Raw genomic sequence first — 26938 nt, forward strand, 5'->3', positions numbered from 1 at the left:
ATTGATGTGACCTAATCAAAGCCCTCATCATAATTATTTCTTTTTTAAAGATACATAAATCAAACAAAATATTACATTAAAAATGAGGTTCCCATGTACACCACTCCCCACACCCCTATTCCTCCCACATCAACAACTTCTTTCAATAGTGTGGTACATTCATTGCATTTCATGAGTGTATTTGGGAGCATTGCTATACAGCATGGAAAGTAGTTTATGTTGTAGTTTACACTCTCTCCCAGTTTATTCAGGGGGTTATTACAGGATAATGTCCCTGCATCTGTCCCTGCAATATCATTCAGGACAACTCCAGGTCCCCAATATGCCCCCATAGCACATACTTTTCTCCCTCTCCCTGTCTCCACACCAAAGGATATAATTCAGACTTGGGAGTTGCTAATCATAATTTAATCATACAGGTACAGAACATAATCCAGTATCTATTTTGAATTCCTGAACCACATCAACCTGCTACAGAGATGATCCCAGAGGTTATGCTCATGCAGGTTTCAGCAGGATCTCACTGACTGCCACAGTAGATATTCTCTCAAATAGTGGGGCTACAGAGGGCTCTGGAGATATCCATACACTACAGGCAGGGCAGACAGTCTAGGAGTTTTGTGCTTTGCCAATGGACCCTACTTTGGAATTTATGGCCGTCAGTTTAGGAGTTTAGACTCAGTTGTATTTTCCCCACATATGGTTCTTCTGCCCCTTCTATTTGAATCTATACTTAGTACTAGAGCTGATAGTTTCATGTCCAAGAGACTTAAATCTTTGGGCTGGCAATGTCCCTGCTGGGCCCTGAATCTCAAGAGAGTTGCAATACTTACCCAGGCATGCATTACATTCACTCAGGACAAGGCAATGATGGACAATAACCATCCCAAGGAAGAGAGATTCTACAACTACAAGCATGATAGTCCCATCCATCTGACTAATGGGACCTAAGTCCCCTCTCAATTATACTTGGAGTGGCATCAACAGCTCAGGATCCTCAGTATTAGGGAATGAACAAATGGACTAGAGTAGATTTACTATTATTCTACTATAGACTTATTGTTACTCTAGAAATGGAGGAATGTTTATCATTGATATGGAAGCAGTGGCCTCTGGAGGTTCTGAGGGAAGGGAGAGGTGTAATATGGTGGCATTTGGGGCACTGGAATTGTCCTGAATGGCACTGCAATGACTGATACAGACCATTGCATATCTTGCCATAACCTACAAAATTGTGCATGTAGTGGCAATTCTCCAATTTGTGTTCAATTGTAACAAATGTACCACACTAATAAACCATGTTAATGTGGGAATGTGTGGGAGTGATAGGCAGTGGGGCATATGGTAATTCCCTATATTTTTCATGTAACATTTTTGTGATCTAAATATGTTTAAAAATCTGTAATAGGTAGAACATTCTATCATACCATATACAAAAATAAGTGCAAAACTGTATGATTCCATTTATTTAATTTGCAAATATAAATGAATTTATAAAGATGAAATTAGATTAGTAATATAGGGTTGTGACAGGATACAGGGATAGTGAGGAGACTGCTAAGAGGTGTGGAGATTTTCTTTCTGGAGTAATGAAATTGTTCTAAAACTATTTGATGATGAAGGCACAATATTTGATTATACTAAGACCCATTGATTATAGGATATATTGTAGTTTGTGTCTCTATCTCAGTTAAACTCCTTTAAAATAAATAAATCTGGAAGAATAGCCAAAAAAAGCTGCTACATAGATAAGGGGAATCAGAGAGAGATTGAGAGGTGATGAATTTTTGCTGGTTTCTTGTTATTATTGAAACAATGAAAATGTTCTAATAATGATTGAAGTGATGAATAGAAAACAATGTGATTGTGCTAAATACCATTGACAATACACATTAGATGGATTGTATCATTTACAAATATGTATCAATAAGCTTGATCTTTTAACAACTTACCTCTAAATTTTCCATATTTGCATGATCTGGAAATCAGTGTTTTAATAATTAATGTCAAGGAAAGATTTCCAAATGGTCATTCATCCTAATGGCATTGCCTATGGGCATGGAAGGTTTTGGAATTTATTAGGTATTTTATTAACAGAATCATTATAGCAGTGTATTTTTCCTGGAAAAATTATAGCAGTGTATTTTTCCTACTGGAAAACGAGTGATGGACAATGGGAAAGATCTGAACCTCTGCCTGGCACAGTGAACTACTGTGGGCATGATTATCATACCTACTGATAACAATTCTAGTCAATGTTAGATGAAGTATTGTTTCATCTAACATTAGGAAAAGTGACCATATCTGTTCCTCACCTTCAGCTATTATTTTTTACATATTTTTTTTTAATGTTACATTCAAAAACCTTCTATTTAATCACTGAGCAAGGAATGGCTACTAGAGAACCACATTCATTTATAAGGAAAAGACTCCTAAATTACAGATTTCACACATTCTCCTATCCCCAAACCTATAAAATTTCCAGTTGATGTAGACAAAGTCAGCTATCAGATACCCATCTGCCAAACCCCTCAAACAGTATTGATCACAGAAACAAAATTACTGATGCATACAACATCCCAATCTCTGAAGAAATGATTTCCCATGATTTTTCATTGCATTCTCCACAATGAATTTTCTGGAAATCCCTCAAGGGGTTTCATCCTCCTAATAAAGTCTCCCCCTTTTTTAAAATCTGCATCAAAAGGGTTTTTGGTGGTGGTGATAAATTTTTTCCCTATTTTATTATCTTTCCCTAAGATACATAGATCACACAAAATGCTACATTAAAAATATGAGGTTCCCATGTACCCCACTCACCACATCCCCCACTCCTCCCACTTCACCAAACTCTGTCATCAGTGTGGCACATTCATTGTATTTGATAAATACATTTTGGGGCAGTGCTACACAGCATGGATTATAGTTTACATTGTATTTTACACTCTCTCCCAGTCCATTCAGTGGGTTACGGCTGGATATATAATGCCCTGCATCTGTCCCTGCAGTATCATTCATGGCAATGTCAAATCATGAAAATGCCTCCATATCACAACTCTTCTTCACTTTCCCTAGCTTCAGCAACTTCCCTGGCCACTGATACCACATCAGTGATATACTTTCTTCCATTGCTAGAGTCACAATTATTCTTTAGTAGAATACTAGTAAGTCCATACTAATTCATATTTATTCCTCCATCCTGAGGACCCCAGGATAGTGATGTCCACTCCATCTCTATATCAAGAGGGGACTTTAATCCCACATGACTGATAGATGGGATACTCGTGCTTGCAGTTGGTGTGGTGTGGTAGTTGACCATCCTCACCTCCCTGTTAGCTGACCTAGGCAAGCCCAATGAACTAGTGAATAGGTTTTGCAACTCTGCTGAGGCTCAGAGTCCAGCTGTCACACGGACAGTCCAGAGATTCAAGTCTCCTGAGCATATACCAACCCCAGTGCCAACCACAGGTTCAGTAAAAGTGACAGAAGAAGCATGTGTAGACAGGTCACATCTGAGTCCAACTCCATCACACTCAGGAGCACAAATTCCAAAGTAGGGCACACTGGCAAGGCACTGAACTCCAGAGCCATCTGCCATGACTGTAGGACCTGGGTATCTATGTAGCCCAGGACACTACTCTCTGCAGATGTATCTTTATGGTAAATTCTTAAACTGAGTTTCCTTTAGCATAATAAGGCTTAACTTTGACTGAATGATAGTGTGCAGTGATAAGAGACCTTGTGTTTCACTCTTTTGGGGTTCACTAATTTAATTTAAAGGATAAATTAGGGATTAAGGCAATCCCACATTGAGTAAAGGTGTAGAATAACTCATATGTGATTTTCTGATTAACTTATTCGTTAGAATTAGTAGAAGAGTACTCTCCAATTCCATTATATTTCTATTATGTGCTTTCTAAAATAGTATATTATTTACCTATTAAGGGATTTGCTGCATTAAAAATATGCATATGGATTCTCACCAGTCTGAATGTTATCAGATTATCTGAAGAATTATGGAGGACTACAAGAACTTCTGAACACATTAAAAAGTGTTTTTTTTTTCCTAGAATGTGACTTCCCTGTATGTTTAAAGATTAAATTTATGACTGAAGTCTCAAATATGCAAAAGATTTATAGTGTGAATGTTACATTTAAAATAAAAATATTGATGACTTTCTCAGATTGTTGACATTCATAGGGATTTTCTCCATTTGAACATTTGCATAACCTCCTATTGCCTAAGGCTAGAAAAATTAAGGTTTTCTCGTATGTATGATATTACTGTTTCCATCCAGCATGAATTTTGTAATGTTGCCTGAGGGGAAAATACAGATGAAAGGTTTCCTATATAGAAAATATTCATGTGTTTTTTTCTACAGTGTGAGTTCTCTCATGGTGTTTAAGATTAGAAAATTGAAGCGTTCCCAGAGTGAGTTATCTCATGTTGCTGAAGGTGGGAATGATGACTGAAAGCTTTCCTGCATTAATGAAACTCAGTGTTTCTATCCTGTTTGAATTCTCTCATGTCATCTAAGATTAGAACAATTACTTAATGCTTTCCCACATTGATAATATTCAGTGTTTATCTTCAGGGTAAATTCGCTCATTTTTTTTTTTAATGGAAGAGGGATGAAATAAGACTTTCCCAAAAATATTGCATTCATGATATTTCTCTCCAGTGTGAGTGCTCATGTCATTGAAGATGGGAATGTCAACTGAAAGATTCCCTGCATATATGGCATTCATAGGGTCTCTCTCCTGTATGAGCTCTCTCATGTTTTAGGGAAGAAGACTGAATGAAGTCTTTACCACAAAAATGATACTGCTATGGTTTCTTTCCAGTGGGAGTAATTTCATGTCATTGAAGATGGGAATGTTGACTGAAAGCTTCCCTGAATAAGTGACATTCTTAGGTTTTCTCTACAGTGTGAGTTCTCTCATGTTGCCTTACAAGAGAGGATTGCCTGAAGGCTTTCCTACAAAGATGACATTCATAAGTCTCTTTCTAGTGTGAGTTCTCTGATGTTTTCTTAGGGAGGAGGAACAAGTGAAGGCTTTCCCACAAAGATCACATTGATATGGTTTCTCTCCAGTGTGAGTTCTGTCATGTTGTCTTAGGGAATAATATTGACTGAAGGCTTTCCCACAAAGATGACATTCATATGGTTTCTCTCCAGTGTGAGTTCTCTGATGTACTTTTAGTGAAGAGGAGTGACTGAAGGCTTTCCCACAAAGATGACATTCATAGGGTTTCTCTCCAGTGTGAGTTCTCTCATGTTCTTTAAGATAAGCATATTGACTGAAGGCTTTCCCACATAGATGACATTCATGGGGTTTCTCTCCAGTGTGAGTTCTCTCATGTACTTTAAGATGAGCATATTGACTGAAAGCTTTCCCACATAGATGACATTCATGGGGTTTCTTGCCAGTGTGAGTTCTCTCATGTTGTTTTAAGGAAGAGGAGCGACTGAAGGTTTTCCCACAAAGATCACATTGATATGGTTTCTCTCCAGTGTGAGTTCTGTCATGTTGTCTTAGGGAAGAATATTGACTGAAGGCTTTCCCACAAAGATGACATTCATATGGTCTCTCTCCAGTGTGAGTTCTTTGATGTAATTTTAGGGAAGAGGAGTGACTTAAGGCTTTCCCACAAAGATGACATTCATAGGGTTTCTCTCCAGTGTGAGTTCTCTCATGATATTTAAGTGAAGAATAATGACTAAAGGGTTTCCCACATAAATGACATTCATAAGGTTTCTCTACAGTGTGAGTTCTCTCATGTCGTTGAAGACGGGAATGCCGATTGAAAACTTTCCCACAAAGATGACATTCATGGGGTTTCTCTTCAATGGGAATTCCATTGTATTGTCTGAGGTCAGAGCACTGCATATAATTATTAGCTTTTTGGGAACATTTATATGATTTACTTCTAGGGTGAATATGCTTATGTTGATTAAAAGATGAGTGATCACTTTGGACTGCTGGAGGTGGTTTTCTGAAATAGGATGTCTTTGTCATGTGAATTAATGCATGTTGGTTCACTGTGGATTTTTGAGAGGAATCTTCTTGCAAATAGTTATATTCAAAGGAATTCTTTTGGTTGTGATATCTGTTCTGTGGGGAATGAGATGTGACAGTAAAAGATTTGTCCATAAAATGAATTTCATTTCCCTACATATAAAACAAGACTAATCCACTAGTGATAGTCTTCAATGAAAATATTTTCCATGTTTGTTTCATATACACATCTACTCCATATACAGATATTCTCTATTATAGCAATCTAAATGCAGATGTCTCTGATTAATTTTGAGCTTTATGATGCTTCAAAGATTATGTATGTGAAACATGTTTATTCAAATTGCTTTTTATAAGAACTCAGGTAAGAATTCATGTTTAGGTTAGTTTTTACCTAATTCAAACTATCACAGATTTTGGCTGGATTAGAAGTTAATCCCAACATTAATTACAATTTCATGATTTCACTGAAATACTAATTCATTCCATCCCTAGTTATCTATTTGGAATACTAGAGTGCAAAAAATTAAGCTTACCAATGCCTTGATTTTAGAAGGGTTTTTCCTAAAAGTAGGTTGGTAGTCTATCATTTCTATCATATCATATGTTTTTAAGGCACTTTTCCTCCCTGTAGTAATTGAAAAAAACAAAATAAATTGTTAGAAAAGCATCAGGTGGACAAAATATTGGAAATTTCCAAATATCTCTTTCAGTAATTTTCCACATTCACAATTAGCTGGGAAAGAATATCTAAATAATGAATAGTTTAGGGATAAGAAATGAACATTACAGGACATTACAATTAAAAGAATTTCAGGCATGGGGTATGAGAAAAAAGAAGTTGGGATAACAGGGAAGTAAAAAAGTGGGAAAATATTCCAATAATAGAACCAGGACAAAGATCATGTGAAGATGTAATTGCAATAACAACTGAATATCCTTTTAACAATGCCAATGATACTTGATAAAGCTTGAGAAGCATAGAGAATAAACGTGAGTAAAATTTTCCCAATATCCCTATCTACATTTTATAAATCATTAACTCTTGTAAGAAAACCTATAGAAATTATATACACACTATGTCATGAGACCCCTCTTCTGATGCACATGTCCTTATCGCTCACCTGTATTGTGGTATTGAGGAAATTCTATTCCTTTTCTCAACACTTCTCCTTTTTCCAGTTGGGAAAGCACATCTGTTTTGCTGACTTGATATCCTATTTGTACAGGAAAAAAGTTACCTGGGTCTTGAATTGTGATAGCACTTGGCATGTTACCAAAAAATAATGTAAGCATTGAAGGTCAGCAATACAACAAAACCTAGAATGCAGATCATTGATAATATCTCAACAGAAATTGTAACTCTTGACCTTTTGTCCATTTCAGTAAGGACTACTAGTTATTGTTACCCATGTACTAGTAAAAAAGAAACTGCAGTGTCATCTGTATTCTAAATGTTTCCAAAGTGACTATTATGTTAAAAAATAATCCAATTTACCAAATCCGAAAAGAATGATCTAAATTCTATATGGAAAATTATATATGCAATGTTTTTACTACTATGTTCTGATGCATCAGCATAGCCCTTGGAGCAGAATACTTATTTCACCACAAGCAATTATTTACCCGGTCACAATATATTCACTGAGTTCTCAGAAATGCACTGAGTGTTGGAAATTGAGATTCAAATAAGACATTAAGTTGTAGTCAAGAAGATTAAATTCTATTGGGGTGAACTACATATATATAAAATCAACATCACAGTGTCCTCAGGACGGAGGAATAACATGTGGATTACAGTGGATTTACTGGTATTCCACTATAGAATTATTGTGACTCTAGCAATGGAAAAAAGTGTATCACTGATGTTGAGACAGTGGCCATGGGAGTTGCTGAAGGCAGGGAGAGGGAAAAAGAGGTGTGATATTGGGGTATTTTCAGGACTTGGAGTTGTCCTCAATGATATTGCAGGGACAGATGTAGGACATTATATATACTTCCATAACCCACTGAATGGACTGGGAGAGTGTGTAAACTACAACATAAACTATAATCCATGCTGTGTAGCAATGCTATAAAATATACTCATCAAATGCAATGAATGTACCATACTAATGAAAATAGTTATCCAAGTGGGAGGAGTGAGGGGTGTGGGGAGAAGGGTATATAGGAACCTCTAATAATTTTTAATGTAATAATTTGTGTGGTTTATGTATCTTTAGAAAAGATAATAAAAGTAAATAAAAATGATCTTAGAAAATTAAAAAAATGAAATCCATTTAGGCAGTTTTATTTTTTATTACACAATACAAATATGTATAAATTATAAAATATGAATTATAAGAGAAAATAAAGATCATACAATATGAAGAAGCTTATATTTGAATAAATGGAAATTGAGTTATGATAAATATATAAGTAGATAGGTTAGAGAGATGGCAGATAGGAGACAGATATACATGGTAGACAAATTTTGAGAGTCTCACCTATGGAGATCAAGTTATTTATATTCTCCAGCATCACTTCTCTGAACAGCTTTTGCTGGGATGTATCTAACAGGTCCCACTCTTCCTGGGTGAAGTCTACAGTCACATCCTTGAAGGTCACAAACTCCTAAAACATCATGGAAATTTGTGTTCACACAGCATTATTCTAACCAATGTCCTGAGTGTGAAGTACAATATAATAGCACTAAAGAAGCAGAAACTGTATATATAAAACTTAAATTGTGTATGGGGTTATAGTAATATCATTACCAATGCTTGTCACCTGCTTTTCAGATGCATTCCCAGACACTACACACTCTGAATACATAACATCCCATTGTAAAAGAAAATCATGTGACATGGGATGTTCTATACACCTGAAAATTTCCCAAAAAATTTGCAAGCAGACCTTCTTTCTGCTGAGTATACAGCTTTCATTCAAATATTCAAAACTAAACCAATCTTTCCAAACAACTTAAGGAAATTTACACAGTTACTGTAAGATAAGCAATATCCGTGATAGGCAGAAGCTCTATCCATTAAGCCATATCTGCTTCCCTGATATTTCATTTTAAAAAATGAGTATGTTTAGAGCATTTCCCTGTACAGATGAACTCATTTTCCTCTCTTTTATAAAATCATTTAAGACTATGTTTTGCATTTTGACAAATCCAAGTTAATGTGTGAATTGCTTTCTATCTAAATTCAATTCAGAAGTCTATTATTCATTGAAATGGCAGAGAAACTTGAAGAAATATCCAGAATTCTGGTAAACTGAATAGGTATCAAAACTGTAAGTCCTGCTTTCCTCAGAGCTACATAACTCAGGTATTCATTGTCATGTATATAGAGGATTCAGGGTCATGGGTCAGGCATGCCTGAGAAAGTTATACTGATACATTGCCTTATATTGGCCATTCCTGTGGAAAGAGACTTCACAATCTCAACTTTTTCTGGGGTCTACAAAATACATTTTCATTATGTATTATTTTCATCTCATCTATGTGTGAAAGATTAAAAGAATCCTGTTCATTGCTTCTGGTCTCTCCAAGAATACAAATATTTTCACAGAGAAATAAATTTTATTCTACCTATAGTAAAGCTTCTGAAACCAAAGCCACAATGAAGGAAAAGAAATCCTATACATTGCATCCATTAATAAAATTTGAATAAATTTTATTTAGGAAATTGAAGTTGGGAAATTTTAATAAGAGTGGTGAGGTGAATTTAAGTTTTCTTTTAAAAAATATTTCAAACTGTACAATTATATTCCATCAAAATTTTAAGAAAATTAATTTGGGGAAGATAAATTATTCCTCATTTTCCTTAATTTACCTACCTTCTCATGCTTCTGGTAGATATGCCTACCCCTATACCACAGTACCTCTAATGTATGATTGACTCCACAGAAGAAAACTCAGCCTATCTACTGACTATAAACTTCCCTTCTTGCTCCTCTCTCACCTGAATTCATTACATACGAGGGTCAATCTCAGGTACTAACATGATCCATGAATTCATTATTTATCTAATGAGGCCATGGGATGTGTGAGAAAAAGAAAATACTGGGAATATAGTTGTTGTAGAATCTGGAACCAACTCTTGCAATTACCTTGGAAGATAACTCAATGCTCAGTCCCTAACTTACCATAACTATTAGAGTCCTGTATAAACTTAATTTAAGCTCAGATCCTTAAACATCTCCTGAATACATGTGGAGTATCCACACTAATAGGAGAAATCTTCCCATCTGCTCACAACAGAGGTGGAATTTCAGTTAAAGAAGAAATCTCTACTCACCTGTGATTGCATGATTGCATTGTCAATACCTTAGCTGGCATCTATCTTCCTCTGGATTTTCACTCACAATGAGATGAGCAGGTGTGTTAAGCTGAGAATGGAGAAAGTATCTTAAGATTTAAGTGTTGACCACAACTTTCAGGTCCACTTGTCACAAATGCCTAATGCTTTATACAGGAGTATCACCAGCCCAATCAATAAAAAGAACATGAGATGTGTTTGAGAGAATTAAGGGGAGGACTCTCCTTTCCCAGAGACAAGATGCTGGAAGTCTTGTCTTCTCTGTCTAGTGAATATGATATTATTACCTTCACTGTACAGATAAGTACATGGAAATACATAAATTACATTTATTAATTAGCTAGCCCATCATGGTCAGAGACTTTTAATTCATTCCTGATTCCAAAACATAGGAAACTCTGACCAAAATCACATCTGGAATTGCATTCTCACCACAAGAGGAAGCAGACTTGAATTTTTCAGTTATTACTGGTTTTTGCAATAGCATTTGTTTTCTTACATGCATTTCTGTCTTCTGGTTTCTCACTCACGTCCTGCTCTACCATTAAAGTGACCTGATATTTTGTCATTATCTTAGTTCTTCCATATGTGATGTCTAACAATGCCACCCCCTTAATGCTGAGTTCTATATCTCACCCCAATGTATTTGGAAATCAACTAAGAAACTTAGAAATATATATTATTAAAAATAAAATAAAAAAAAAGATTATATACTATTATGGGGTTGATCAGATCTAGGATTAACTTAGTCATTTGTGCCTCAAGTCCAGGAAGAAAATGATTGTTTATTCAACATGTTTGTAGAATTACGCATTTTTAATAATTTAATCTTCTCAGGAACCCAGTTGTTAAAAGGTTAATTTACTCATTTAAGAAATGTCCCAAATAGAGGTTCAGAAAGCTGAAGTAATATAACAACCTTATGTGGCCAAAGACATGGCTAGATTTAAATTTTTCCCCCTATATTGCAATTGCAAATATCCTAACGGTTACATCTACACCTAGGTCTGGCATGGAATGTCATGTCTCATTTAAATAATCAGATACTCTCCCTGTTGTCAAAACTCTTCATATAGTTTGTTACAATAAAATCCATGCAGATTCTCCTTTCACAAGGAAACCTCCATTGCATTGAACCCACTTGCCAAACATTAGCTTCCACCTCCTGTAATATTCACTGCCAGATATATTCCAAAATACATACTTCAGCATATGCTTCCTGAGAACTGTATTTACTCAATGTGTCAATAAATATCTTAATATTTTCCACATCTGCCCACATAGGAGGTGATTCTATTTTCCTGTCATATTTATTACTGCATGTGACAAGCACATTACTAAGATCTTGCTTTATGACTAAATACAGAATCACAACTCCTAGTGCTTTCAAATATATCTGGGAAAAGGGCTGTCTTGATAATTGAATTATTCTTCCATCTTCCATAATCACTTCAAATCTAATAGTCTATACACTATTCTCACATTTCACTTACTTTTATCAAATGAGATTAACTTAATAACCAGGAGAATGATATAATTTTTAAAAAATCACCTCAAATTAATACCATAATGTCTAGTTATTTATATACTCATATCCATTATTTACTCCTCTCTCACTGAAGAGGCTTGTCACTTGGTTAAGTTGAATGTCTCCAACTGAATTCTTGGTTTTCCTGTATCTTTTAAAAATCTCTCCCATCACAATCACCTTATCATTTAACCTTATTGTGTCTCTTCTATTATGAACCCAAATGCCCTCTATGCCTGAACTTTTCCTTCAATCGACATGAGCATCTTTACCCTTTTCTCACACAGCCTTAAATGATAAGTTAATAATAACTTCATGGACTTCCTCTTAAGTAAAACATGCTACCATCTCCAATAAGTTCCCTATGAATAAATCAAGTGTATGTGATTTAGTCTATAACTTGGAAGTAAAGACAAATGGCACCTTTTGAGAACTTTCTTTTTCTTAGATTCCTTGGAAACCTCAGTCCCTTGAGTGTATTCAAATTATTCTAGTCACTCCTTGTGTTCTGCATGGCATTACTCTAACACTATTAGAACATCTCAAGGATGATTTATAGCCCACTTTCCCATTTTGCACACTATTATGACAATCTCAACTATTCAATTGTATCAAATTATTACATTGTTGGCTCCAAAACAATAGGATACAACCATGATCTCAGAAATCTAAAATAAATTCTCTTCTTCTAAAGCTTACTCTTTAATTAATGTAGAGCTCAATCAAGATTGATGTAATCTGGATTTCTACTTTAACAAAATATTTCACTTTAAATTAAGTAATTTTAAGTTAGGACTCCTCCAGGCATCCAAGAATTGAATAAGAATTCATCAGTCAGAAAAAGACAGATACATTCATGTTAGCTATTATTTCAGCACTAAACACTATAACCACCCTTCATTTCCATGGAAATCCCCTCAAACACTTTCCCACATCATACTCACGTTTCTTCAGTCTCTGTTTCATCATTTCCTTGGAGATCTATTCATTGAGCCCCAACCTAAGGTATTCTTTGCCCTTCCCATGGCCTATATTACAATTCTACTATTCCTTCAGGTCACTCCTATAATTTTTCACTGTACATTTGTTTGTTCATATTTTGGTCTCTCTCCATCATCTAACTGCATAAACCCTTCTTTGAATAGTAATAGTTTAAATAAGTTTCCCTTTGAAAATGATCAAATAATTTTAAATCCAGGAATATTGTATATCCACAATAAGTTAACCTGACCACACATGCCCTGGGCCTGCAGTCAAATGAAATAATACTTTCTGATTAAAATCATTTACAAAATAAATTAGGACTCTCCCACCTGGTGAAAATTCTCTCCCTTATTCATGAGAAAACAAGTGGACTGAGAATGCAAGGGATCCAAGTTTTAATGAGCCTATTTTCACATGTGTAGTTCAGAGCTTCTTTGTGTCTAGGAAAAGCATCATTTTGATGGCAAACTATCTCTTTATGTAGTTGATATCATCACTCCTATACTTCAAAAGACACATCTTGATTAACTTGGATGTTAAGATAAAAATACTCAAGCCAAACATTGTGTCATTCAATTCTTTCTAAAACTCTCAAAAATAATCCTCCTGCTTTTTTAAAAATGGATTTTGGTTGTCCTGGGTAAATGCTCTAAAGACTTATACCAAGAAACTTGTTACTAAACTATATATCTGAGAAGAACTTAAATCTAAAATTACTTTCTCACTCATCTTTATGACTCCACATGACTTGAAATATTTGTGCTGGAAAAATATGCAAGGAATTTTAAAATTTTTATATGTCTTTTTTTTTTAAAGATACACACATAACACAAATATAAGAGGTTCCAACATACCCCACACCCCACCCCCACTCCTCCCACATCAAACTCTTTCATCATTGTGGCATATTCACTGCATTTAGTGAATATATTTTGGAGCACTGCTACACTGCACAGATTATAATTTACATTGTAGTTTACACTCTCCCCCAGTCTATTCAGTGGGTTATGGCAGGATAATGCATTGCCTCTGTCCCTGCAATATCATTCAGGACAACTACAAGTCCCAAAAATGTCCCACATCACACCTCTTCTTCCCTCTCTCTGCCCTCAGCAACTCCCATGCTGAGGAAGTTTCCACACAAGGATACAATTTCTTCCATTGTTAGAGTCACAATAGTTTTACAGTAGAACACCAGTCCACTCTAATCCATATTTTATTCCTCCATCCTGTGGACCATGGGATGGTAATGTCCACTCCATCACTAACTTGAGAGGGGGCTTAGATCCCACATGGCTGATGGATGTGATTATCCTGCTTGCAGTTGTAGACATTCTTGGTTCCCTTGTGTGGTTGTTGACCATCCTCAACTCCCTATTAGCTGATCTGGGTAAGTCCAATGAACCAGAAAGTAGATGTTGCAACTCTGCTGAAACCTAGGGCCCAGATGGCACATGGTCAGTCCAGAGATTCATGTTGCCTGAGTATACACTAACCCCAGCACCAACCACAGTTTCAGTAAAAGTGACAAAAGAGGTATGTGTAGAAATGTCACATCTGAGCCAAACTCCATCATACTCAGGAGCACAAATTCCAAAATAGGGCCCGCTGACACGGCACTGAACTCCAGAGTCATCTGCCATAACTGTAGAACCTATGTGTCTCTGTAGTGATCAGGAGAATCTTGGGTTGTATCTTCTTTGGCTGTCTCTGGGATCCTGTTGAAATGTGCATAAGCATGACTCCTATAATGACCTCCCAACTCATTTTGAAGTACCAGCCATATAAACTCATTTGTCTTTAGCATTTCCCCCTTTTACTCAAGGTCTTTTTCTAGTTGCATCACCAGCTAGTGATTGTACTAATCCCTAGGTGCCAGGGAGGGTCATCCCCAGAATTCACATCCCATGCTGGGGGAAGGTAATGCATTTACATGCTGAGTTTGGCTTAGAGAGTGGCCATGTTCAAGCAACATGGAGGCTCTCAGGAGGTAATTCTTAGGCACCCTGCACTTCTAGGCCTAACTGAAATTTCAAGTACACAGGCTCCTAAGCATATTTATCAGTATCAAGGGCCCACTATTGGACCATCATTCTTCAATGTTTTTTGTCCTTACACTAGAAGGATTGTTGCTGTTCCATTGGCAAATGAGACAGAGGTCCCCTGGTTAGGAATTCAGCACTCCCTCAGTTGTGTGTAACACTACCTACTATGACAATAACCAACAAATACCTGAATACTTTTATATACCCTTTATACATGCCCAAGAGAATTCCCTCCCAACCATGTGTCCTCCATCAATGACACCCCATACCAGTGCTCCTCCCTTGCCATAGTTGAACCCTCTGTGATCCAAAAATTCTTCAAAAATGAAGCCTAATATACTGCCAAATTCAATTAGTGGAAAGTTGTAATATAAAAGATAAATTTAAGATTAGAAATAGATTACTTACTAATTTAGAAAAACTAAAGTAAAAATAAATTGGAGTATTAAAAAATGAGAAATATAAAAAAACTTTGTTTTTGACATTTTGCCTTTCTTCACTGTAATAGGTGTTGCCCTTTATGTGCAGTGGAAAGGCAACCTCTTCTATTCCTTCCTCCATGTCTGTTTTTTATTTTTATTTTTAATTTTGTCTTCAAAAAAGTTTTAGATAGCAGGAAAGTCACATATGGGACACCCATATCCTCAACCACAAACTGTTTTCCCCCCTCCACAGCAATGATCATTTTACATGTGGATGTTATATATGCTGCAGTTGAAATATAGCTACTAACCATGGTTCCATTTTGGTTTATATTTTAGACTGTATACTTTTCTAAATTTTTAGTTATATTATTGTCTTCATTATGGTTTACAGTTTAGACTATACTCTTTTATAAATTTTTGTTGAAATTTAACATGACCTGTATCCATCATTGCATGATCTTGCACAATGCTTTCATTGCCCACTTCTGTCCATTCTATTCACCTCTCCCCCTCCCCTTGGTGCCCACAGTGACAACCACACCTCACTGCTTGAAGGAGCAGATTCATAGATACTTGCAACAATGCTCAGGGCTTGACACACTAGACTGTCCTCTCCAATTGAGAACCACTGATACTTAAGAGTCCCCCTTCCCTCTGTTTGAGAGCCTCAGGCCTCTCCTGGATGGGGATACAAGACCTTCCCATTCATTGTATGGGTCTCTACCCAATGATATAACACACTAGGACAAGATGAGTACCCACATACTCCCTAGAAGTCTGCTCCAGGTACACCCTGTGCCAGATACCCCCCCCATCAAAAACCTTAAACAAATAACATTTCCTTATTATATTTTCTAAAGAGTTTTCAGATCACTGTAAATTTCATTGTTTTAGTGTGCATATTTTACTATCAAGCAAGGGGAAGACTATCCAGTATATGTCTCGTTATGTCACATCTATATTCAAACTTAAAAATATTAGGGGTTTCAAAAAGAAAATGATTTTAAGTTTCATTGTTGATTTTCCTATGAGTAAGTTGGGTTTTAAAGAAATTTGTAAATTAAAGTTATTAATATATGTTTGTATATGCTTTAACAATACATTCCATTTAGTTTGAGTTTTAACAATGCTTATGATTTTAGTAGTGCTAAGTAATTACTGACAGTACTAAAGAACCTGCTCCCAAAAATATTTTCCTTTTTGACCATTTAGATGCATGAGTGCAATCAGATATACATTCTATATTTTAAGGCACTAGGCCTATTGAACATAATTAGGCACTATGCATTGAATCTATCAGAATATCCAGTTTGTTACATATGGTTCTATAATCTATTCCCCAGATGGCTAGATTCCATAAGTATGGATGTTTATGAAAAAGAAATCAATGACACATTTCTAAAAAAAAAATTGTATTTTTTAGCAGGTATTAACAGACAAATATGCATCTCTTTTCCTTTTTAATCCTCAAGACATAAAAGAGTAAGCAATGGTAGTATCCTGATAATCTTAATACTCAGTTACCATGCATTTTAGTGCACAAATGAAAACCTATTAGCAGTACCAGCAAATCACTATATTAAGGAAGCAAATACCCTAACACAAAACAAGAACATAAGAACAAAATCTAAAGCATTTACAGATAATTTTGACAGCCAATTTAACTTAGTTCTTTTTAAAATAAGCCAAATAATGAAATAAATTGAGGACAGTAACCTGATTCCCTCTCACAATATTTATTTTTCATTTCAGTCTTCCTAGAGCAAGCTTGAATCAAAGCCCTTTAAAGAAGGTGTGGTTAGAATTCATCTCCAGATTATGATCTCACTTTGCCTAGTACTAATTATCCCTCCAGTTAGTAGCATCATATGAGTTGATTACAAAGTTATTCAGATATATCTTGAAAAATAGAAGAATATATTATTTCTGTATAGAAATGAAGCAATACATTTTAGGCATAGGTATTTATAAACAAATACATAGCTTATCATTTTAAAAATCCACTCTACTGAAATTAAAATAATTGCATTTCATTACTTTTTACCATGCATTTTAGGTAATCAATATTTCCCATTTTCATGGTTTTCTTATATAGTCCTACATGTTTTCAGCCTACTTTCTGTAGCAAAGGTAAAATGTAATATATGGGAATCCTACCAGTCACCATAGAGTACCTATTAAATGTCTGTAACAAAACACATAGAACTGTCTAGTTTGATATTAACCTTAACTGTTAGTTCCTCTTTGTTAAGAAAAAATGAAAACATGTAATCTTTCACTCACTCTATCTTTATCACAACGAGAATTAAAGACCCCAGGAGTATTACATATTTTGATGTTAACAAGAGAAAAAGAAAAACACTAGAGAAATTCCCCAGCCCATTTTCAGAGAGCTCAACTTAATGATTAACTTTCTCTGTTGCAAAACCTATATAAAAGCTGTAAGAAAACCCCTCAACAAGGAGGCCAATTTCAGACAGGTTAGATTTCCTGTCTTCCACTAGCCAATGAAGGCAATTCTCCTTCCTAGCCTAGTTCAGGGTGTCTATTATGTTATGCCAAACACCAAGCTCACAGATCCTTCTGATCACTGTCAATTCCAGGCAGTATTTTTCAAGAAAGTGATTCTTTTTCAAATATAAATGTGTATATGTTGGAAGACAATTCTGAGTTAGGCCTGTCCAAAAGCATAGAGTCATTATGGCAAATAAACTTACAATCTGCACTATGCACTTTAAAATCCACTTAAGAAGAGGCAATTTAAAGGAAAAAATTTAAGGTTACTTGTTAAATGATCTAGATATATTTTATTTTTGGAGATAGTAAATCTCTCATAGAAATACCAATTTTTTTAAAAGAATAACACCAAAGTTTCTTTATTGAGCAACTGTGTAACAGGACATATCATTCAGTCTGGTTTGGATTATTAAAGAAGAGCAAGATTTTCAAAAGGTGATGAGTCCATCTAAATTAGTGATGATAAAACAATGAAAAAGTGCAGAATATATTTTAAGGAGCAGAACTCAGATATAACATTTGGACGGGAATGGTTAAGTTCTATAACCACAGATGATATTGCCTAGGTAGAAAGATATAAATAAAGGAAGGACTGGGACTATGTTCTAATGAATTTCAACATTAAATATTTCAGAAATATGTAATGTGGGTCCAGAAAAAATCCAAGAGAGTGTAATGACCTAGGAGACCAGGACAGAAATGGAGAATAGGAAGAGGAAATCAGGGAATTTGTTGAAAATTCTTTTAAAGTGAAGATGCTTTCAGTAATTTGATTGTGATGGATGTAAGCAGATTCTCAAGGGCAGTGCATAAGTACAGAATGTGAAAGTCATATCAGAGTGCATTGAGGAGCAAAAGGAGGTGAAGACAAATCCATTAACTGCAACACACTGAAAAAGGTTTACCTCAATCGGCAAGAGAATTTAATAACTGGAGAAGTAAAAATCACATGCCAATAAAATTTAAATATTTTAAGATAGTACTTTAATAGAATCAATATTTGAAAATTGGCAGTATTTATAAATGGTAATGGAGAAAGGCCAGGTCACATATCATATTTTGAGGAACTCCCAAGAAAACAAAAAATAAGCCACCTTGAGGTCTATTCAGTTCTGAGGGAAGTTCCAGAGACAAACTACATTTTGCTTTTCTCCCAAAGTTCTGTGCTTTTGAGCGTATTTATCTATGGGAACATGCAACCTCTAATTATATTCCCTTGTATAGGGAAAACATTTAATAAATCCACTGTGTGATCCATTCCAGGGAGAAAACATTGATTGCATAGACTGTGGATACAGGATTAATCAGGATTTCATTCAATGAGATGCATTCTGCTCACCTTGATTTGATTTACAAGAAAATTAAGAATTTTAAATCCTGTTATGATGATGAAAAACGAAGAGGTAAGGCCATTGAAAAGGATTTAAAGACTATTTTATTAACTAATCAAATAAATACTTTACTGTTCATTCTATGTAACAGGAAACATTCAAAGTCCTGGAGATACAAAAGAGACCCACATGTACTTGTTCTATATTGACCAAGAGTTTGAATTACCTGGAGAAAGAATAGGATTAAAATAAAATGAAGCATTGTGGGAATATGGTGCCTGACTAAGCAGGCAGGGCTCAACTCTCTCAAAAAAGCAATATAGAAAAAGTCAAAACTTTTCCAAGGGATCTGCTTTGGGGCTCAGCAGATTAGGACAGTGCTACAAAACTCCAAGAGGCTGAGGGTCAGAGGTTGATGAACAACACAAAACAACAAATATGAGTTACCAAATCCCACAGTGGCTCCCCTCCCACACTCCAAATGTATTAGGCTGGGGTAAAGCCCCAGTCTCAATGCCGCCAACTGAGATGGGAACAGACATCTTCCTCCCTGTAAGCTGTTACAAAGGGAAAAGGGAGAGATAATCAGGAGGCTTCTCTTCAGTGAATTCGCCAAGCAGAGGCTGCTTTGAATTTCAGTTCTGGTCAGACCAAATTAAAGGAAAATAGAGAGTGAAACTCCTCATTGGAAAGGTAAATTGATGAGTCCCATCTACTGGCCAGTCTGGAAGTTACATGGACAAAACTGATTTTGGGTTTCTCTGTACCCTAACTCCTGGAAGAAAATCTGCAAAACATTACTGAGTCCTGTAGGGTGGCACCGTGTGGGAGCGCGGCGACAGCAAGGGTCGGCTCGTCTCCAGGCGCTGGTGCGAGTCGGACCTGGGTGGCGGGAATGGGCGTTAAGGCCCTCCGCTTGGGGTTCGGGTGTACTGCCCGCCCCTCTGCCCAGCTGCACCCGCTTCCCCCTCGGTGGCCTAACCCCGCCTCTCCCCCGAGGGCCACCGCCGCGCCATGACAGCCCCACCTCGCTGCCTCCGAGAACCCTGGCTACCCCGTCTTCTGCCCGCAACCAGTGATGCACCCCTGCACAAACCTATCAGCCGTCTGCCGCCCCCCGGCCACGCCCCCTGCCCCTCCCCCGTCTTCACCCTATATTAACCGCTGTACTTCCTGAATAAATCAGACTTGCGCACAGATCCTGGTCTCCTCGGTAGTCTTCTTCCTACCGCGCGTCCTCCGCACCTTGCCGGCCCCGGAGCGCCTTCTCGGAAGGCCCCTCCGTGTGTTGCAGCCCTCCGCCCAAGCCCACACCGCCCCTGCAGCGGCCCTCCGGGCGAGCCCACACTGCGACAAGTCCCTGGCATGACTTTGATACCTTAAGCTGGGCAGTTTTAAAGACTTAAAATGAGTTGAAACTTATTTAAAAGAAGGTATGTGAAAAATAAGGCTAGAAAGAAATTGGCAATCAGAGTAAATTCAACAAATTCAGATGCCTAGATATCAGCCAAAATTTACAAGGAATATTAGGAAATGAAAAGATGGCCCAGCCAAAGGAACAAGCCAAATATCCTGAAGAGAGATAGAACTTAAGACCATTAATCAGTGATAATCACACATCTCTCCTAAATCAAATCAAAGAATTGAAAGAAAATACGAATAAAAAAATAAAGAATATTAAGAACGCAATGGGGAAGCATAAACAACAGTTTGAAATCCTGTAAAGAAAAGTAACAGAGCTTAAGGGGAATGAAAACCAAGATGGATGTGATTAAAAATATATTAGAGGCACATAAGAGCAGACTGATTTGCTTGAAGACAGATTAGTGATTTTGAAGGCAGAACATCTGAACTGGAGAAGACAGGATTACAGAAAAAGAGAATGGAAAAATGGTACAGGAAACTGAATGACAACAAGAAATGCAAAAACAAACGCATTATCTGTATCCCAGAAGCAGAAAATGGAAAAGGAACAGAAAGAATATTTGAGGAAATAATGATAAAATCTTCCCAACCCTTATGAAAGACAGAAAAAATATCAACATCTAAGGACAATGCAACCAAAACAGAATGATTCTGAATAGACATATCCTGGGACACCTAGAATTCATACTGATAAATATCAGAGATAAAGAGAAAATTCTGAAAGCAGGAAGAGGAAAGAAAAGCATCACTTACAATAAATCTCAATTAGATTAAAAGATGACCTCTCATAAGAAACCATGGAGGTGAGAAGCACATCATTACTTTTTTCCTTTTTGTGGGTGTTTTCATGTTTTTTTTTTCTTTTTCCTTCTTTCCATTTTTTTTCCTTTTCCTTTCTCTTTGAATGTTCTTAGTATAACAAACTGAAGAATGAAATAGATTCCCAGAGTAACCTCAACATAATATTCAGAATGTCCAGTTCTCAACAAAATAATTAGAAAATGTATATACAAATACAGGAAGGTATGGCCCAGTCACAGGACAAAAAGAACTTGATGGAAAATATTATGGAGTAAGCACAGTCTCCTGAAATACTAATCAAAACTCTTAGACCATCTCTAATAAATAGGATGAATGAACTAAAGAAAAACATCAAAAAGAAATGAAAGGATATTAGAAAAACAATATATAAAAAAAGAGATTATTAATAATGAGACAAAAAAATATATATAAAGGAATTGAAAAGGAAAAACTGCCAGCCAAGAAATCTGTATCCATTAAAAGTGTCCTTCAAAAATGATAGTGAGATAAAAGTATTCAGACAAAAACTAATGTTACCAAAAGACCACAGAATGACAAAATATACTAGAGGGTGTGCTGCAGCATGAAAGGAAAAACAAACAAAACAAAACAAAACAAAAGAAACAGGGGCAAGAGACTTGGAGAAGAATATAGAAACAAGGATTATTAGGAAGGGTAAATTAAAGAAAAAGACAGGAAAAAAGTAAGATATGAAAAAGATAGCCAAAGGACAAAATGGATGAAGTAAGTAATGTCTTTACAAAAATAACATTGAATGCTAATGGCTTGGATTCTCCAATTAAAAGACAAACACTGACAGAATGGGGAAAAGAAATAAGCCATCTATATGTTGTCTACAAGAGTCTAACCCCAGACATAAGGACACAACTAGGTTAAAAGTGAAAGGGTGGAAAAAGTGATTCCATGATAAAGGTAACAAAAAAAAAAACACAAAAAAAACCCTAGAGTAGTGATACAAATATTGGACAAAATAGATTTTAAATGCACAATGGTTATAAAGGGTGGAGAAGGTCATTGTATATTAATAAAAGGGGAAATTCCCCAAGAAGAAACTATGCTAAATATTTAGGCACCTAAATGGAGTGCCCCATGATACATGAGAAACAGTGGCAAAACAAGAGGGAGAAATTGATGTCTCTACAGTAATAGTTGGAGACTTCAATATAGTATGTTGAGTATTGAATGGAACATCTGGACAGAGGATATATAAAAAAACAGAGATCATGAATAATATGGTAAATAAAGTAGGTCTATCAGACATCTATAAAGCATTGCACCCCACAACAGCAGGATATACATTCTTTAAAGCACTCATGGACTGTTCTCCCATACATATGTTGGGTCACAAAACAAGTCTCAGTAATTTTAAAAAGATTGAAAAGATACACAATACTTTTTTTTTTTAAGATTTATTTATTTCTCTCCCCTTCTCCCGCCCTGCCCCAGTTGTCTGTTCTATGTGTCCATTTGCTGCCTGTTCTTCTTTTGTCTGCTTCTGTTGTCAGTGGCATGGGAATCTGTGTCTCTTTTTGTTGCGTCATCTTGCTGGGTCAGCTCTCCGTGTGTGCGGTGCCATTCCTGGGCAGGCTGAACTTTCCTTCACGCTGGGCGGCTCTCTTTACAGGGTGCACTCCTTGCACGTGGGGCTCCCCTACGCAGGGACACCCCTGCGTGGCACAGCACTCCTTGCATGCATCAGCACTGTGCATGGGCCAGCTCCACATGAGTCAAGGAGGCCTGGGGTTTGAACCATGGACCTCCCATGTGGTAGACGGAGCCCTATCCACTGGGCTAAGTCTGCTTCCCTACATGATACTTTTTGATCATAACAGAATGAAGCTAGAAAGAAATAATGGACAGAAAAAAGGGAAAATTCATAAATAAATGGAGATTTAAAAACACTCAAATAATCAATGGATCAAAGAAGAAATTGCAAGAGAATTCTGTAAATATCTTGCAATATAAGAAAATGAGGACACAGCATATCAAAACCTCTGTTAAAGAGCAAAGACAATGTTAAGAGGGAAATTTATAACCCTCAATGCTTACATTAAAAAAGAAGAGGCTTTTTCTGCCTAGAGGAGCCCACACAAAATCTCAGTGCATATTTCTATTCTTCTCTACCATTTCTTAGCAAGCTCTGTTCTTTTCCTACATTTCCCAATAAATTCTTTTTATTGGCCTAACTCAACTAGCATGTTCTAAAATTCTTTTATGCAATATAGCCATGGGCCAAGAGGAGTCCAATACTTTCCCTGTTTCACTTGTCAAGCCACTGCCAGAAGACAGAAAGGCAAGTCGTGCTCCCCCATCCCACCAGAGATGGGTGAGTTTTAATTAAAGCCTATGTACTCTTTTGGTTCTGCCATTTTAAAGGAGTTCCTGGAGAGTTTTCCACAGGACAAAAACTCAGTCTGCCTAGACTTCTGACTACCTCTACAGAGGTGGTAGGTCCAAGTCCCATGCCATGTTGATCCAAGGACGTTCTGGTGTTGGGTGAAACCACCTTTGAGGATTGACTGGGTATGTGGCCTAAGTCAAGCAGGAGTCTGTGAGGAGTTAATCAGGCCCTCTCGGTGAGCTCCTTTTAATTAGAAGTGACTTTAGCATGCCATTTTAAAGGGGTTCCTGGATAGATTCCCGTGGGACAAAAACTCAAGTCTGCCCAGACTTCTGGCTCCCTGTTCAGAGGTGGTAGGAGTGAGCACCCATGCCATGTAGATCCAAGGAAGTTTTGGGTGACAGATGAAAAAGTCCTTGTGACCTGACTGAGCATGTGGCCTAAGTCAAATAGGAGTCCACTGGGAGTTTACCTGGCCCTCTCTGTAAGTTCAGAATGGTTATCACCCATTTATATCATTTCTTAGACCACTAGTTAACTTCCTTTAACTAGAAATGCCTTTAATCTTCCAACTACTGCAGTCCTCATTTTGGGCCTGTGAGATGCTTTAGAATGCCTTAGAAACTGAAAATGTATTAATGTATTTGTTAACAAGGAATAATGAATTGGTAGCTCCCTGAAGCTGCTTCCTGGAAAGCCACAGTCTCAAGGTTGGTTTTTTGTTTTGTTTTGTTTTTAATGGGCTTTTAATGTTGGGTTTAATTGCAGAACTCAGAATCTGGGAGTCACCATGAGATGAGTTTGCTCATGGCTGATTCCTTAGACCTCTGAAAAGAAGGCAAAAGAAAGGTCCCTAGCCATGCCCTTTCCTAGGGTCAGCCCAGCTTGAGTATTCAGCCTGGGAACTGGACCAAGATGGCCCCAAGACCTCTAAGGCTCTGGGGATGCCCAGGGACATAAAGCTCCCAATACCCAGAGTGTAGAGATAGTGAGCAGCTCTCCCCAATTTTCAGGATGCTGGCTCAGCAAGCAATCCATTCAGTCAGGTGTAGTGGTGGGCTGCCAATCAGACTGATGAATACATGTATCTTCCCTTAGGGTAAAGGGCAGGTCTTCCAACATTCCAGTAGACTCCCCATGGGGTGCCTTCTCAGAAACTGGGATGATCTGCCAACTGATAGTGTAAAGAGATGTGAATCTTTTGTGCCACAGCATGTGGCTGCAGGATAGCTGAGTGGGCTCTGCATGGGACCCTGAATTCCAGTTAAGCCTGTTTAAAAGAGGAAAGGACAGACAAATCTGAGGGCTAGAGACCATATAACAATGTCCCCTTAAAGGGATGAGGAAATGCTCTATGATTTAAAGTTTCCTGACCATTCATAGCTCCCTGCCTATTCCCCTGTAACACTCTAGTTCTTCTAGGGAAAAAACCTTCACAGGGCTTTACCCATTGCCAGGAGGTAGCTAATTGGATATAACTCTACAGCAGCCCCAATTCATGTCTTGTCAAAGGCAGGGCTTCTCTGGACCACTTTGCTCCATACTCAGCAGCTGTCCAGGGATTTTCCTGGAGGAACTAAGGGTCCTACATGAGGTTTTTGCCATGGGCAGACACTGGGAGTTTTGCATCTGTGTGATTTCTAAAGTCAAATCTTTCCCTAAGCAAAGTGCAAAATTCTCCCTTGTGTTCTAATCTGTGTTTTCCTAACTTTGTTAGACTGCTTATGACTAGGAACTCATAAATCAGATTTGGTGTTTGCCTACTGAATAATAGTGAAATGTAACCTAAACATGAGTCTTTAAATGTCAATACTACATTGCAATTGGATTTGATGAATAATTCACAAGTGGAATTACTTCAACTGCTGGAAAAAGTTAGCACAGTTGTTACTAATAAAATTGGTTTAGTTGCTTAGTTAATAAATAAAAGTGCCCAAATTGTTTTAAAGTGGAAACTGTAACTAAGAGTTAAGATAATTATAAATGCCTTTATATTATAAAAAGCAGAAGTATAATACCTGAAATTGCTATAATTGGGTGGATTTAGCCTAGAAGGTACTATTGTAAGGGTAATTCTAAGCTAAGTTTACCTTAGTTACTGGTTACTCCATGCCTAGCCAGAACATTGCTTTAGCTCACTAGCTTCAGGTCACCCACAGATTTCAGCTGTGATGGAAATTATAAACTGAGTTTGCCTTTGTTTATGTTTACTTCAGGTCTAGCCTAAACCCTTATCTTTGCTTATGATTACTTCCTGACAACTTTTCCCCCTTCTGGCTCAGAGAAAAGCTAACTTGGGACACTTCTGTCTCCTGTCTTTCCACTGGTATTAGTGAACTTGCCTTCTCATGTGACTCCAGGTGTTTGCTAACTGGTAGAATTCTTGACCCTCAGGTTGCATGTCCACTCTTCCAATCCAGCTGCTGAGGACTGGGTTTGGGGCCACCCACCTTGAGTGTTGATGTTCCTAAAAAGCAGGAAGTTATGAGAAATACCATTTCCCTGAGGCTTCAATGACCTCAGTGAGTATATACCAGAGTTTGTTTTTATCATCCAAGGTCTGTCAAGGTCAAAATTGGAAATAAGGAAAACTCTGAAGTAAAAGAAAATGTTAATTGTATTTTAAAGCACTGGGGATATTTTGGTTATAAGCCAATAATTAAAGGACTCAATTTTTGTGCAAAATTGCATGGTCATAGTGCAAATTAGAGTAATCAGAAATAACCGTCAAAGAAATCTTTTAAATGTTATTTTATAGTTAAAGTAATTTTGCAAATGAATGATAGTTTTAAGTAACTTTAGTGAGCAGTATTTTTGTGGCAATCTTTCTATTTGTGCCTGCCAATTTTCTCAGTGTACATCTCTATACATCAGGATGGTAATATCAAGTTAACAAATGAAAATTCTTGAAAAAGATCTATTCAAATTGTAAAGTTAAATACACATTTATACATGTGAATAAGTATTCCTGGAGCCTAACTTCGGCTAAGCAGGGGCGGGGGGGGGTCATATAGAAATCTGAATATAGAGAAAATGGGGAAAGGAAAAACATTTTCCTAAGATCTTTGACCTACCCAATCCTCAAGGCCTTCTCTTTGCAAGGGCTCTAAGGGAGAGTCTGGGTGTGACAGATTAAAACTGTATCTTCTAGGCTGCAGAATTAAGAATCAGTTTGCCCTGTAATTCCCCAAT

The 26938-nt window shown here is 36.9% G+C and overlaps 1 protein-coding gene across 4 annotated transcripts in view; it reads right to left on the reverse strand.

Annotated features, from left to right (window-relative positions):
• Positions 1–26938, reverse strand: part of LOC101428841 (zinc finger protein 596-like) — a 158269-nt gene that overhangs the window by 84281 nt on the left and 47050 nt on the right. For 2 of the 4 annotated variants that reach the window (XM_071218756.1, XM_071218757.1), the window contains exons 2-5: positions 10308–10398; positions 8508–8634; positions 7146–7238; positions 6558–6649 (exon numbers count right to left, since the gene is read on the reverse strand). In XM_071218756.1, coding sequence (XP_071074857.1) covers positions 6558–6649; positions 7146–7238; positions 8508–8634; positions 10308–10319 — 324 coding nt within the window. In that variant the 5' untranslated portion in view covers positions 10320–10398. Of the gene's footprint in view, positions 1–386; positions 6118–6557; positions 6650–7145; positions 7239–8507; positions 8635–10307; positions 10399–26938 lie in introns of those variants that run through there. The other 2 variants (XM_004470812.5, XM_071218755.1) reach the window with 2 other exon arrangements.

This window comes from Dasypus novemcinctus, chromosome 12 (genome assembly GCF_030445035.2).
Source record: "Dasypus novemcinctus isolate mDasNov1 chromosome 12, mDasNov1.1.hap2, whole genome shotgun sequence".
NCBI classification, from domain to species: Eukaryota; Metazoa; Chordata; class Mammalia; order Cingulata; family Dasypodidae; genus Dasypus; species Dasypus novemcinctus.